General features: G+C 51.8%; 4 protein-coding genes across 4 annotated transcripts; 2 read left to right on the top strand and 2 right to left on the bottom strand.

The window, feature by feature from the left end:
* Positions 1-91: 91 nt before the first annotated feature.
* On the bottom strand, positions 92-2,152 carry LY79DRAFT_524644 (major facilitator superfamily transporter; the record flags this gene model as incomplete). Its single annotated transcript, XM_060555649.1, has 7 exons — positions 92-328; positions 391-562; positions 664-875; positions 982-1,395; positions 1,476-1,762; positions 1,821-1,878; positions 1,988-2,152. 7 exons carry the CDS (start codon positions 2,150-2,152, stop codon positions 92-94), a joined length of 1,545 nt encoding a protein of 514 aa, XP_060409604.1.
* Positions 2,153-3,950: 1,798 nt separating this feature from the next.
* LY79DRAFT_524643 (carboxylesterase) lies at positions 3,951-5,628 on the top strand (the record flags this gene model as incomplete). The annotated part of the gene is made up of 2 exons (XM_060555648.1): positions 3,951-5,492; positions 5,569-5,628. The coding sequence occupies 2 exons, from the start codon at positions 3,951-3,953 to the stop codon at positions 5,626-5,628; spliced, it is 1,602 nt and encodes a 533-aa protein (XP_060409605.1).
* Positions 5,629-8,900: 3,272 nt separating this feature from the next.
* Positions 8,901-10,710, bottom strand: LY79DRAFT_640333 (uncharacterized protein). The gene is made up of 3 exons (XM_060562336.1): positions 10,400-10,710; positions 9,599-10,336; positions 8,901-9,536 (listed from the first exon to the last, which is right to left on the bottom strand). Exons 1-3 carry the CDS (start codon positions 10,622-10,624, stop codon positions 9,003-9,005), a joined length of 1,497 nt encoding a protein of 498 aa, XP_060409606.1. The 5' UTR covers positions 10,625-10,710; the 3' UTR covers positions 8,901-9,002.
* A 601-nt stretch (positions 10,711-11,311) lies between these two features.
* LY79DRAFT_593537 (uncharacterized protein) lies at positions 11,312-12,581 on the top strand (the record flags this gene model as incomplete). Its single annotated transcript, XM_060561570.1, has 5 exons — positions 11,312-11,539; positions 11,589-11,914; positions 11,971-12,218; positions 12,278-12,429; positions 12,507-12,581. 5 exons carry the CDS (start codon positions 11,312-11,314, stop codon positions 12,579-12,581), a joined length of 1,029 nt encoding a protein of 342 aa, XP_060409607.1.
* Between the last annotated feature and the right edge of the window lie 1,148 nt (positions 12,582-13,729).

A 13,729-nucleotide genomic window follows, 5' to 3' on the forward strand; every position in this document is an offset into this window, starting at 1 on the left:
ACCGAAGTATCGTTCTTGTCAAGCCAAACATGCCCAGCAGCGCCGCCGCCGTATACGCACAAAGGCAATGTATATATCTACGAAGTTTGTATCACCACATGTAGCGGTACGTCAGCGCCTTGTCACCCTGCCCTGCCAGCTCCTCCGCCGTATATCGTCTATCCTCCCCTTCTGCCATTCTTCTATCGCGCCCCTTGTTGATCCCAATGTAGCTGAAGATGAGAACCAAGGCCGCGATGATGCCGAGAGCGATGAACCCAAGCTCGAGCGCGTGGCCCAGTACGTAATGCGGGCCGTCCTTCTGGCGGTAAAAGTTGGACGCCATCGCCTGTCATCGCGAGGTCAACAAAAATTGGTGCTCAGAGCTGTTGTCCCATATGGGAGACTCACGCCGCCCAAGTTTCCAACACCAATCTGAATGGCCATTCCCGCGCTGCGCTTGTAGCTGCCGGAGAGGTTGTTGGAGAGCCAGCTGATGACGCCGGGGAAGGCAGGGTAGATGCCGCAGGCAGCGATGAAGACGCCGCCATAGACGACCTTCGGGTTCGAACTTGATATGCACCTGTTTTTTGTGTTTTTATTTTTTTCGTCAACGTCGTTCTGAGTCGCGAAACGATTACACCGGGTCGTTCGGGCAGTGAAGAAGAAGAAGAAAAAGCTTACATTGAAAATCCGGCAATCATCACGCACAGGAAGCCGACGATGAACGGGCTTCTCTTGCCCAGCTTGTCGGAGAGATACGCGACAATGACGGCCAGGATCGCGGCGGTGATGTAGATCGGGACCGTCATCAGCTGCGCCGTGCTCGATGTGTAGTTCAGGTTCCGAATGATCGTCGGCAGGAAGAGACTGACGCCGTACAGCGGACACACAACCTAAAAGCACGCGTCAGACTTTTCTTTTCCTTTTTTTTCTCTTTTTTTTTCTTCTTTTTCTTTTTCTTGCCGTGACGACCTCTGGTGGCGGGGGGAGAGTTCTTACACTCCAGTAGACAAAGATGTTGACCCAGATCTGCCAGTCCTTGAAGGCATCCCAGACGTATCTCCACTTGAACTCGTCGGCCTCGGCGACTCGCACGCGGTTATCCACCTTTCCTTGCACCTGCCCCTGATACTTCAACCGGTGGACGACGAACGCGCGCTCCTCCTCGGTCAGGAACTTGGCCGTCTCGGGAAAGTCGTGCAGCGTGAAGAACGCCCCGACGGCGACCAGGACGGTGAGCATGCCCTCCAGGACGAACAGCCAGCGCCAGCCCGCGAGGCCGCCTATGCCCTCCATCTTGGCAATGGCGAAGGCCAGCAGGCCGCTGAACGCGCCGGCGACGGAGGCCGCCGAGAAGAACAACGCCTGCCGGAGCTGTATCTCGTGGCGACAGTACCACATGGTCAGGTAGTACTTGGTTTGGATTGGACAGTCAGCTGCGGAACAACAACTTCAGGAGGGGGGCCGACAGAATGAAGCAAGCGAGCACGCACCGCTACCCCGGGGAACAGTCCGGCTTCGGTGACGCCGAGAAACACCCGGGCTGCCAGTAGCCCTTGGTAGTTCTGCACGATGCCCATCAGGGTCATGACGACGCCCCAGGAGACCATGATGGTGGGCAGCCACACGCTGGGGCGCAGCTTCTTGAGCAGCAGGTTGCTCGGCACCTCGAAGGCCGCGTAGGTGAAGAAGAAGACGGTGAGACACCAGTTGTACTGGTCGGCCGTCATGTTCAAGTCTTCTTGGAGCCCTTCGATCTTGGCGTTCCCGATATTCCCGCCTAGTGTCTCTGCGCGTCAGCTGCAGGCCATGCGGTTGGGGCGCGGGCCAAGTCTCACGGTCAAGAAACGAGAGAAGGTAAAGGAGCGCCAGCATCGGGATGAGCCGGATATCCATCTGCAGAGACGGTCAGACCGTCTTTTTTTTTTTCTTCTTCTTTCATTTTCGAATGGCTGTTTCCCTGTCTCCAAGTTCACGAGCTTTCCAGCAGCCACGGTGCTCTCACCTTTCTCAGGATCTTCTTCTCGTCCAAATGAGCGAACGAGGCGGCCGTCGTGTCCTGGACCGCGGTAACAGCGTCGCCGCCTTCACTCTCGCTCTTCCTCGGCTTTTGATCGTCCAGCTTCGAGACATGGTGCTTCTCGTGGTGCGGGGTAAGGATCGAATCCATAATGAAGTAGGAATCACGCGCTCGCTTCGACACAAAAACCCGATAACGATTCACGCCCGTAGAGTCTTGGGCGCCGCAAGAAGTTGTTGGCCAGAGAGCAGTTTGCAAAGATCCAAGAAGTCGGGGAGGTTTCCGCATGAGATCGGGTTATATCAAAGGCCAGAGCTTTCGGTAGGTCCATACTTCCAATCAAGACGCCGGCTCCCACCCGTTCCGGCAAACGATGGGGACTCTGATGCTTGAGGCGAAAGCTTACCCCGCGTGGCGTCGCCTCGTTCCGCGTGGGAGTCTGGAGGGCGGCGGGACGTTGACCGCATTAAACGGCCTGCGGACCCACTCGTCGACTCGTGCTGAGATGCCGCATTGGACGGACATCAATCCAGGCGTTTCGAGAGATCGACAAAGCGGAGCAGGACGCGGTGAGAAGTCCCTCGGGGGTGAGCCTGATGTCACCTTGGGGAATGCGGGGGAGACGGCGATGGTGTGTTCGGCCCGCGGCTCGGGCAATAACAGGATTGTTTGCCGAATATGCACTTGCATCGTTTACGAGAAACTGAAACCCCGATAACAACCGCCACCTGTCCGTATTTCTGAGTTGGAAAATGGCCGCCAAGTGGATATCTTTGTATAGTTATAGCACTCGTGATATGCGCAGGCGGGGGTGAGAGCCAACCCAATGGTCGTATCGTAGAGACAGCGTGTTCTTTTGTGTCTCACATTAACACTTTCAGAGCTGCAGTTGGAACTGTGAAGTCTGGGATCAACTCACAGTGAACCATGCATAGACGCTAGGAAGCAGTATGGCGTCTCAAACTTTAGAACAATGTAAGGTAATATGTATCAGAGTGACTTCCCAAAGAACGACAGGCGTAGGAAATATAACTATAGGATGCCATCGTTGTGTCAGTATTAGTATTGGGGCCGTCCTCCTGACGGCCTTGTTAGCACTGCTAGGTGTTGCTTATCTGTAACATATCAGATGCATGGATAGGAAGGAATTACACAGCCAAATAAGCCAATTTTGATGTCACGTATATTCAACCACTCACAGTAGTGTTGCAGTAGTCAACGGGGGCCAAGCAACCAAACACGACTGTTTTATCTACGCTTCCACAAATAGGTCCGTCGACAGCAATTGGTCAAGCTATCAGAGCAATCAACATACCTTGGGCCATCAAGTTGCCGGTGATGTGACCGCGAAAGAACCCTTTGATGGTTGTATGTTTGAAGATGTGGAGTAGAAAGTTAGATGATGGAGTGATGGTTGATATTTATTTAGGTTACTTTTGCCCCTTGTCCAGTCTGCCTGTGTCTCTCCATTGATGCTCTATCCTTCCCTTGTGGTGACATGGCCCCTGTACCAAGTAATTTACCAATGTCCGAATGGAATATAGGGGTAAGACTATACGTCTCGATGCATCCTGCACACCATCATATCTATCCCAAATAAGACACTCGCCTTTTCGAAAAGGCGTATGAGTAAATCGCACACTGGGCGGGTTTCTGATCCAATCTCAGAACTGGTATGGCTATCCCAGCTTCGTAATAAGCATAAACGGGTCGTGGAGAACCGATCCACCATCGCGCAACGTTGGCCGTGATCCGTTGCCCTGTGCGATCAAAGTGCACGCCATTATCAGCGGGGCCGACATGGGGATCGAAGGATCTTGCCACCTCGTGTTGTTTTGCGGGGACGCTCCACTCTGGTTAAAGGGGCATGCTTTCTAGCCAAATTGGTTGTTGATGAGTTTTCTTCCATCGCAAACTTCTCTACGGGTGCATCATGGGCTTCGTCAACATGCTCCCGACGGCTGCGGCCACCGCTCTGTTGGCATCGTGCCTGTCCCCCTGCGTGGCGGCAAGCACCTGCAGCGATGCGGCCTTAGCTGCTCCGGCCGCGGCCATAGCTCAAGGAACCGTTGAGGGATTTCGCGACGCGAGCTGCAACTCGGTTTTCCTGGGCGTTCCCTATGCCGCCACGACCGGCGGCGAGAACCGGTGGCGGGCGCCTCAAGACGTCCCAAGGTCGGACGCAACGTTCAACGCGACTTCCTACGGCCCGACGTGTCCCCAGGCCATCTCTGGCGGTCTCTTCAGCCAGCAGGACGAGGACTGCCTGAACCTGAACATCTGGGCGCCCTCGACCGGAGAGGACCTGCCCGTGTTCGTCTACATGTACGGCGGCGCAATGGTCACAGGGTCCAGCAGCAACCCCCAGCTTCAAGGCTCCAACTTCGCTCGCAAGGGGGTCGTCTACGTCAACTTCAACACGCGCGAGAGCATCTTCGCGTCTCCGAACTCGGCAGAGCTGAAGGGGGCGCGTCCCGACGAGTCGCAGAACTTTAGCATCCTGGATGTCGAAAAGGCCCTCGGCTGGGTCCGCGACAACATCCGGGCTTTCGGAGGCAACCCGGACCACGTCGTGTTTGGCGGCCACTCGTCCGGCGCCGTGCAGGTGGACCACTATCTTTGGAACCACCCCGACTCCTGGCTGAAGGGCGCGGTGGAGATGAGCGCAAACGCCGTGTCCGGCCCGGCTTTTGCGCCCGTCAACGAAGCCCTCGATGTCGTCGCCGCCGAAGTGGGATGCCCGAAGGCCGGCGAGGGCCAGCTGGATTGCCTCCGGGGCGTTGACGTGTACGCGCTGCAGACGGCCAACTTCAACTCCACCTCCAACACTTGGTTCACTCCCGCCATCGACAACATCACACGACACTCGGACTATGCCGCACGCCTTGCAGCGGGACAGTACGCGTCGCACGTGCCGTTGCTGACCGGCAACTCGGACGGCGAAGGCACCATCTTCAGTCTCGTCTACGGTGCCGAGAACAGCAACTTCAGCTCGTGGATCAACACCTTCGACGCTGATAGCGCGCACATTGAGGATGCCGTTCTCCTCGAGGCGTACAATGCGTCCGACTACGCGTCAGATTCGCTCCGAAGCGGCGATCAGTATGGAGACGCTCGATTCAATTGCGCCGTCGACTACCTCCTCGACTTGCGTAGCTCTGTGCAGGACACCTGGGTGTACCGCTTCTTCGGGGCATACGACAACGTGGTGGGAGTTCCCGGCACGGCGCCAACGCATGGCACCGAAGTCCCGTTTTTCCACGGCGGCAACGAATGCTTCGCCTCGCTGGCCGGCGTTACGGAGGCGCAACAAGCCCTGGCCGACTCCATACACGACCACTTCGTCTCCTGGATCAAGGACCCGGCTGCTGGGCCTGGATGGGCGAGTCATTCGCCAGAGTCCGGGGCTCTGGCCAAACTGGGGGTTCCCGGAGACGAGCTGTCTGCGGTCCTGGGGTCGACCCGGGAATATAATTCTCGCTGCCAGTCGGTAAGTACATGTCCTGGTCCCTTACTGGACGCTTTTGAAAATACCGTTATCTTGCTAACAAGACCCGACTTCGCAGGTATATAAGCCTGCATTTCCTAAGTACCCAGTTGTTCAATCGGTGGCAGGCATACTGTAAGACCCGTCCTGGCATGTAACATTATGTAGATTCAGGAACCGGACCTCATCACATAGGATTATGTCAGAAACTACACCTGACAGCAGAATATGTACTTGTACTTGGCCCTCATAGCCACATTCATATAACTATAACTATAATTACCTATTGCTAGCTTCAAAAGCCCGAGGTTCTTTGGGCGGGTGTTAATGCTATGCCCGCTTTATTGTTATCGTGTTTTGTACCACGCCCAGGAAAGCGAAGTTGATATACAGAATTTGTGTTATCGGAACGTCTTGCTTGTCGCAAGAAGCCGCGGTGCTATCAAGACCCTGTCATAGGCTACTCGCCATGGATCCTTGCACAGTTTAAGCTCATTGTCTAAATCAACTCGCATAGTATGTTCGCTTCCATCTAGTTTCATATGCGATCTGACTGGCAGTTGGAACATTGCTCTGTCCAAAGTGCAAGCAGAACTTGGAAGCCTCTGACATCTATATCAAGAAGAAGGGGGGGGGCAAAAGAAAAATGGGAAAATAAAAGACAGCAGAAGAGAACATTGGTATGACTAGCATGCAGTGGTGAGAGAAAACACGGCGTGGAACAGCAAACTCATACTGGAATGGTAACAGATGTCGGGGATTCTACTTCATGCTCTGTCCGTCCTCGTGGTAACCAGAATGACAGGGCGCAAGCCTGAACAGTCTAATTTTGTATCCATGGCAATGATCTTGTTCCTTCATCTAGCCCTGTATTTCCTCGAACAACTTCACGCGCGATGCCAGGTGAAGTGCCGATGCTACGAAACTTGGAGCTTAGAAAAGAGGACGCTGTCAGAGAATGGCTACTACCAAATCGATATGTTATCATTCTGGCCTTGAGGCTTATTTGATACGTATTTACACACCAACCGAAAGAGAAGCCAGGGCTAAGCCTGAGGCCAAGGCGACGCTGCTGCAAAGCAGCGCTAAAAAGGATGATAGATTCATTGCTGAACGCCTGATGAGGCCACGCAGTGAGATACTTAACAAGTAGGGCAGGAAAATGATGGCAAAGGGCGACAGAATGAGTTGAGGTATGGAATGATGAGATAGAGCCGACTACTGGTTGTGGAAGTCTCATCACTTTATATCATCTACGTACGCCGATAATTTTGGTCTTCCATTCCAATCAGCAGTATTTTCTACAGTTGATGATGTCTTAATTAGAGACCTCAAGGCTAACGACAAGAAGAATTAGTTATATGGGGTCTAAACAAAACTGAAGCTGTCTTATCATGAGCATTGTTGCTCTCCGGATGGCTCATTGTGGCTCCTACCCCCAAAACCCCCAAGTCAGTGAGAGATCGTCCCAGGAACTTAGGCTGGGCATGACTTTGGCATGGACAAAGTCTGGGCTTTCCAAGCCAATGTCCCACTCCCATACGTGTAGTTTGGATCTTGGTGTAACCTGTTCCAACATTGCCAACCAACGACATAACCCATTCTCTGTGACAGTGAACGGAAACCAACAAGCTGGGTGAACCAACAGCATGAGCGACAGAACAACAGTATTAAGGACCCCATTGGCGTCTCCACTCTTTCCAAAGATATCACAGTGCAGATACTCCGATGTGCCCGAAAGAATCTTGTCAGAGGGCTGGTCATCTATACTGATATGATTTGTCTTCTTTTTGGGAATGGGTTCCAATCTTAAGACCTAGGGCTAGATATGTGACATTAGCAGTAGTTCCAGAAGAGGGCATATAGAAGTGATATCTGAGTCGGCGGCAACTTCCAAAGACCATCAAAAGTGACAGACGAAACTAAATTGCATAGCTGAATGATTGCTACTCTGTCAAGCAAGATGATAAGGTTGTTTCATTTTTCGACTGGTAGCTGGCCTGGTAGAAGCCAGTAGAACGTGTTTATTACTTTGCAGAAAGTATCTAAGTTATTTTTGCGTTCACGGTTTGTTAAACTGACAGGTTAACTTTTCTATGGCGTAGACGGTTCCAGCTTAGGCGTGTTCCGAACATTATTATCAACCGCTTCTACATAGTCAATTATATGTCTACTCTGCGGCTGTTACTATCGATAGTGTTAAGTGGCCGAGAACAAAACGACGTCAAAATGTACTGGCATTGATTACAGTGCTAGAAAACGCCAAAACCTACTAAGGCAACACAAGATGCTTCCCATAGTCAGAGGTGATTGATCACTCTGATCAGAACAAATAATCGTCTCGATCAGAGTATAGCCAGAGACTGATCAGAGGAGTAGAAACTCCTAAGATTCTTGTGTTTATTACAATCAGAGGTAAATCATAGAAAGGCTCGCGGCCAATTAGGGGAAAGATATATAGGAAAAATTCCCCGTCCAAAGTTCGTTGTTAAGTTCCCCGTCTATCTCCTAAGCTATGACCCTTGTATGCTCTGAGTAGTATAAGCTTAGGTAGTTCCCGCTGTCTATTTGTTACCCTTGGCCTGATCGCCCCACCCTGTTCCAATATATTTGTATCCGTATCTGGTTTGGAACCAAGCCGGCCAAGATCAGCCGGCTACTTGAGATTCGATGAATTGGAAGTATATTCCAGCAGGACCGGGCTTCAAGATGGCGTGCTTTCAGGCTTGCTCATGCGATGGAACCTAACCTATGTGCCGAGGACACTCATCCGAGCCTCAACCTGCTAAGCGCGGCTGCATGTTTTTGCAATCTACCATTGGCCAAGCAGTTGTTGGAGGAGGGCCACTGTCCGACCAAAAATGCATGGGATAGCATGGGCCTGCCAACATCTGTCTCAACGTTGGACAACAAACTTGAAGAATGCTGCCGATCTACAGGGGAAGTGGAGCGTTGGTAACGTGGCCCTGCAATTCACGCTCAGACAGGAAAGTCTGTGGATTGATTGTCAGCATCTGGCGGCAATGTCAGTGTCAAATAAGATTGGATTGCAAACTTAAAGAGACCGGGGATACCAGTCTCCGAATCCCGTGTGTGCGGAGACTCCGAACGATGTTGCTGACAGTTGCTCAACATCGTGTTTTCCTACCAAGGGATAATGCCCCACTATCGGCCAACATTGCCGGACTGATAAGACGCATGACGGACACGGCAATGCCCGGAAATATGGTAGTAGTAGTATTGCTCAGAAGAGCGAATACTCCTTACCCATCGACAGTGTCAGGCTCTGCAAGTGTGGATGCCCTGGGAGAGAGGAAAATGTGCCCGTCGAAGAAGGGAAGCGTTGATGACATCCTAGAGCTACTATTGATATTCGTGCTTGTATCGGAGCTGCAACTAGAAACAGCATTCAGCGCGTTGCCAACCAAGTATGAAAGCTTACAAGATACACCATACTAGGAGCTAAAGACGGACACATCCAGAACGTCTACTAGTCATTCGGCTGATAAGTTACTAGGTTCTTTCTCGCTCTCCACAAATGTCCTCCCTCATCTTTCTCTCTATGACACTCCATTCCCCTTTCACCTTATGGCCAGAAAGCCAAATGTTCTCGTGCTCATCCTTGCCCACAACAATGATTCCATCAGTGAAGTCGTAAGGCCCCTGGATAGTTTGCACATAAGAAGGGAACAATGGTGTCTGCCGCGGCTGGACAGCAGCACCTGATAGATCGAAACCGTAAATTTTGGCCTTTTGCCAGTTGGAAAACATCAATAACTGCATCGAACTGCGACCAAAGAAAGGCGGCGCCTTGGCTCTGGGGTCTTGTCTGACAAGTGAGCTGTAGGCTTCGACCTGCTCGCGGGTTCCTTGCTCTTTGACTGAGCGGCGGATTGCTGAGGCCAAGTGACCAAGTGGCTTCTTCAAGACGTCGCTGACAGGCATAAGGGTGACGAGGAAGCCAACGCAGTTGCAGAGAAACGGCTTGTCAGACGGCAAGAGATCCTTGAGGACAGACCGCCACTGGTACGCCTGCTGCACAGCGACCTTGAAGGGCAAGTTACATGAGAATGAACCTTCAAAAGCATCGGGGTAAAGTAAACACATACCAATCTCTTGGAGTCTTCTGGAAAGTTTGACAAGGACAGGCGCGTAATCCACGCAAGGAGAACGTCGCCGTCGCTCAAAAATGGCTCTTCTACTGGTACCCGGAAAGCCGTTCCTTCGTCGGGCTCTTCCAAATCATTCTCTTTCAAAGCCTTTTCTTTCAGTTTCGCTAAGAACTCGGCTGGTACACAGACCATACGATGTTCCTTGCTGCGAAATACAAGGCGGTAAATATTTCGTAGTACCCACAACGCAACGCCAAACCCAGACATTCTTCGATCAACAAGCACGTGAGGCGTGGCATTAGTTTTGCCAAGGTCCTCTAGTGGGTAGCTGTTCGGGAGGAGAGGCTCTGGTATCTTGTAGTGTTCGCCCTTCAGAGCAAGGGACCAAGCTTCTAGGAGCGACCTTTTCGCCATGGCGTCAAATGCCAGGTGTATCCAGTGCAACACAATAACCGTAGAGTCCTTAAATGACACGATGCGAAGACCTAGCTCAGATCGGTCCGAGTAGAGATAGTCATGGAGCCCTCTTGGGGTATTGGGGCCGTGAATGAATCCAAGCAAATCGTCAGGGTTTCCTACAACTGCAGGTTTGCCATCAGACGGCGGACGAGGAATCCGTGACCCAGCTGGGTGATAGGCTATGTCTACGTTGCTATGGTCAACATGATCGTAGCTAATAAGTGTCTGGCCGTGCAAAAACTTTTGAGGTATATGGTGTTCAAGCTCTCCCCGGTCCTTAACGTATCCGCGTTAGATAGTGATCCTGGACAATATACAGGGTGTAGGGGTATAGCTCACATTCTTTCGTAGCCTGGCTGCTAGCTTGTTCCAGCCGGGGCGGCGTACTACGCTCTCAAGGGAATCACGGAGCTTTTGTGTCTCCAGTACTTCGGGAAACACAAAAACCGTGTACATGACGAATGTTTTGAAGAGAAAAGTGTCGTCGAAATAACCGACCGGGACAACGTAATCGGTTGGGTTGCGCGGTGGCGCCGGTGGCGTTGTGGAAAAGAACCTCATCATGTCGTTGCACAAGAACAACCGACGGGCGAGAGAAGACAATAGTCAAGTTGTACCGAGGGAACGACGATGACTTGTCTTTTTTCTTTCTTTCTGCTTTTCTCCCTCTAATGTGACAACGGAGCCAAACCCGAGTCTCCGGATACGATGACAAGACAGGGGGCGGCACGCGGGTTCCATTACAAAAATGTGAAAGCAGACGTTCTTATTGGAACTCGCGTGGGCGGGCTGTTGGACCTGTCAAGAAATCCCAACATGCAGCAACCCCAGCAACCCCTTGACTAGGTCATGAAAATTTTCCACCTGAGTGACAGGGCTTTGAATTCGTTCGCAAGTGACAAGCATCAAGCACGCTGATACTACGTAGTAGGTCGTCGGAGCTGCGGACTCTCGTCCGACTCTAGTCTACGACTTCAGGAGACAAAGTCCGACGTGGCAGGGTGCTATGTTTGCCGTTGCATTGCCAATCAACCGGGTCAGCTAAAGTCTTTCCCGAAATTAGCTATCAGCATTAGCGTACTTAGCAGACAGGCCCATGGCAGGCCTGGCGTTGTAAATAACCGGCTGCCGGCATTGCACGCCTGCCAGTCTTCAATGATACTTTTAGCAGTGCTACCCTCTATCGATCCTTCAAAACATTTCGTAGTCACTCGTTGCAGCCTCCACAACGACGTCGACACGCAGCCGAAGATGATACTGCTCGTTTCCCGGAGCCAAGAGGGCGAGCGGATGTCGGAGGTCGCCCGCGGGCTCCCACAGCTTCCAGTCAGCGGCCTCACAGCGACGATTCAGACCGTAACATGCGTCTTGACGGTTCTTTCTACCCTCGTGGTTGGTCTTCGCGTCTGGGTGAGGCTCAAGCTGTCGGAATCGAGAAAGATATGGGGCTGGGACGACACTTTTGCCGTCCTTGGGTGGGTGTGTTGCCATGCCCCTCGCCTGTTGCGTCTTTTCCTAACCATGACAGGTTTTCTTCTTGCCATCAGTTGCCTTTATCCTCCTCGGGACGTGTTATGGGCTCGGGGCACGCGATGCTCGAATCCCCGAAGGACAGCTGGTCTACTACCGAATCAAGCTTAAGGAATACATGTTTTGGTGCGAAGTTGCATACTTCATCTCGACAGTCATGACCAAGCTCTCCGTGTCCATTATGATTGTGCGGTTGAGCACTACCCAAGTATATGCGTACATCATTTGGGGAAGTATGACTGTACTAGCTATTAACTTGTTAGTCTGTATGGCTATTTGGTTGGGGAGCTGTTCTCCTGTACCAGCTCTATGGAACGAGAACCTGTACGTCGTCTTGCGTCTACATATGTTTACTGAAATTCTGGCTGACAGTGCTGCAGCGGCCACTGCCGTCTTCGTAACGGATGGATACTTGCTGCTTACATCGGCACTACCGTCCTGGCTATTGTGGACTGGACATGCGCAATCACGCCATTCTTCCTCATACGGGGCCTACAAATGCCAAAACGTCGTAAGGTTTCATTACAAATCATACTGGGTTTGGGCATCATCGGCAGCGCTGCCGGACTAGTCCGCTTAGGATACTACCATTCATACGATACCAAAGCATATCCAAATGAGTCTCTTTGTGAGTAGTGCATTTGCCATTACCTATTCGCAGCTTGTAAGCTTATATCAATAATATAGATAATTGGGGACAGACAGTTTTATGGTCGGTCATGGAGGGCGGCTTAGGAGTAACAACCTGCTCCATGCCACCACTTCGCAAACTCGCTAGCACCTACTTCCGTGGATCCTCTAACGACGTGAGCGAAAGGTCGACGGGGAACACTGCTGTAGTAAGTAACTGTAAACACTTGGACAGCTTATGTTGCAAATCAACATTCTGCTAACTAGACCGGTTGCGTCTTTCCAGGACAGCACGGAACTGAGAACAATTAGACTCTCGTGTAGCGGAGGAAAGTGGAACCAACTGCCAAGCCACCCTTGACACCATGCCATCCCGCCAGTTTGGACAACTTTAGTCACGCCCGACAAAGCAATAGGCTTGTTCCTTGCAATCGAGAAAACTGTTGTTTCATCCCGTGGTGTACCGACAACTACAGTTCATATGGGGATAGATATATGTGACGGCCTCGTTGCAAACATCCCGCACCTCCGCCTCTGATGTGTTTGCATCGGGTGCCCAGGACCCAAGCGAGTCTGGGATAAAGCGTTTGTAAGCCGTTCAAGAGGTTGATCGTTGAGATTTCTAGCTCAATAGGTCAACGACGAACGCATGCGACCAATATGGAACGGGTCGTCCTTACCGGGCCCCGAACCCCGCAGGTCCGATGAGAGATCAACAGCTCTCTGGTATGTTCAACGATGACAGCTGGTTGCACGGCTTTCACGCGATGCCTTTTCTAGTATCTTGGATGCATTACCCGAAGACAACTCCGTTGCAGGATCGGTTGGTATCTTGCTTCAGCTTCTCCGGTTCTTCCGCTGTCTAACTATTGCGGAGCAAGGTGAATAATCACATTTCGTAACGACTGTAAACGCTGGTCGTCGTGCTCGGTTTCTCCAACACGTTTCCCGGGCCTCTAAGAGTGATCTAGACGGGGTTCGCAACCGACTGCGGGCAGCCACGTGCAACCTCTACCGAGACGTTGGTTGCGACGGCTATGTTGCACTGTGTTATTACATCCATTTCCCGGGCCATAGTCATCAGTGGGTGGGTTCAGAAGCGGTTTCTTCAGGTTGGTACCGTTGATTGGCCATGTCCCTGTGTCACTGGCATCATTTAGGGGATTGCTCGTTGAGTCGTCCTGGCGGACCTGGGGAGCCCGTTTGTCGCCGTTTGGGACGTGGTTCATGCCAGCTTGGGCATACCAACTGAAGTTAGGTTAAGGAGTAATCAGAGGACCTTCTGAGATAGTGCCGTATTCTTTAACAATATTAAACAACGCAAAAACACAGCTGAGCGACTCCTTGTTACCCCATTTCTGCTAGAGATGTTCGAGGGGAACTACTGCTCTAAGCTATGCCGTTTGTGACATCTTGATCACTCGCAGCTGGGCTTTCTACATGACTTTACATCGTCTCGCTATCATATCATTTCGGGCTCATAAAATTCACCGCCTTGAGAGCTTGTTG

This window comes from Colletotrichum navitas, assembly GCF_030913465.1.
Source record: "Colletotrichum navitas strain CBS 125086 chromosome Unknown LY79scaffold_81, whole genome shotgun sequence".
NCBI classification, from domain to species: Eukaryota; Fungi; Ascomycota; class Sordariomycetes; order Glomerellales; family Glomerellaceae; genus Colletotrichum; species Colletotrichum navitas.

What these genes read in the sequence shown, in the direction of transcription:
- LY79DRAFT_640333 (XM_060562336.1), bottom strand. Translation starts at nt 10,624, where the DNA reads ATGATGAGGTTCTTTTCCACAACGCCACCGGCGCCACCGCGCAACCCA. An exon ending in CAGCCAGGCTACGAAAGAAT is followed by an intron (nt 10,337 to 10,399) that starts GTGAGCTATACC and finishes GGATACGTTAAG; the next exon opens with GACCGGGGAGAGCTTGAACA. An exon ending in CAGAAGACTCCAAGAGATTG is followed by an intron (nt 9,537 to 9,598) that starts GTATGTGTTTAC and finishes TTGCCCTTCAAG; the next exon opens with GTCGCTGTGCAGCAGGCGTA.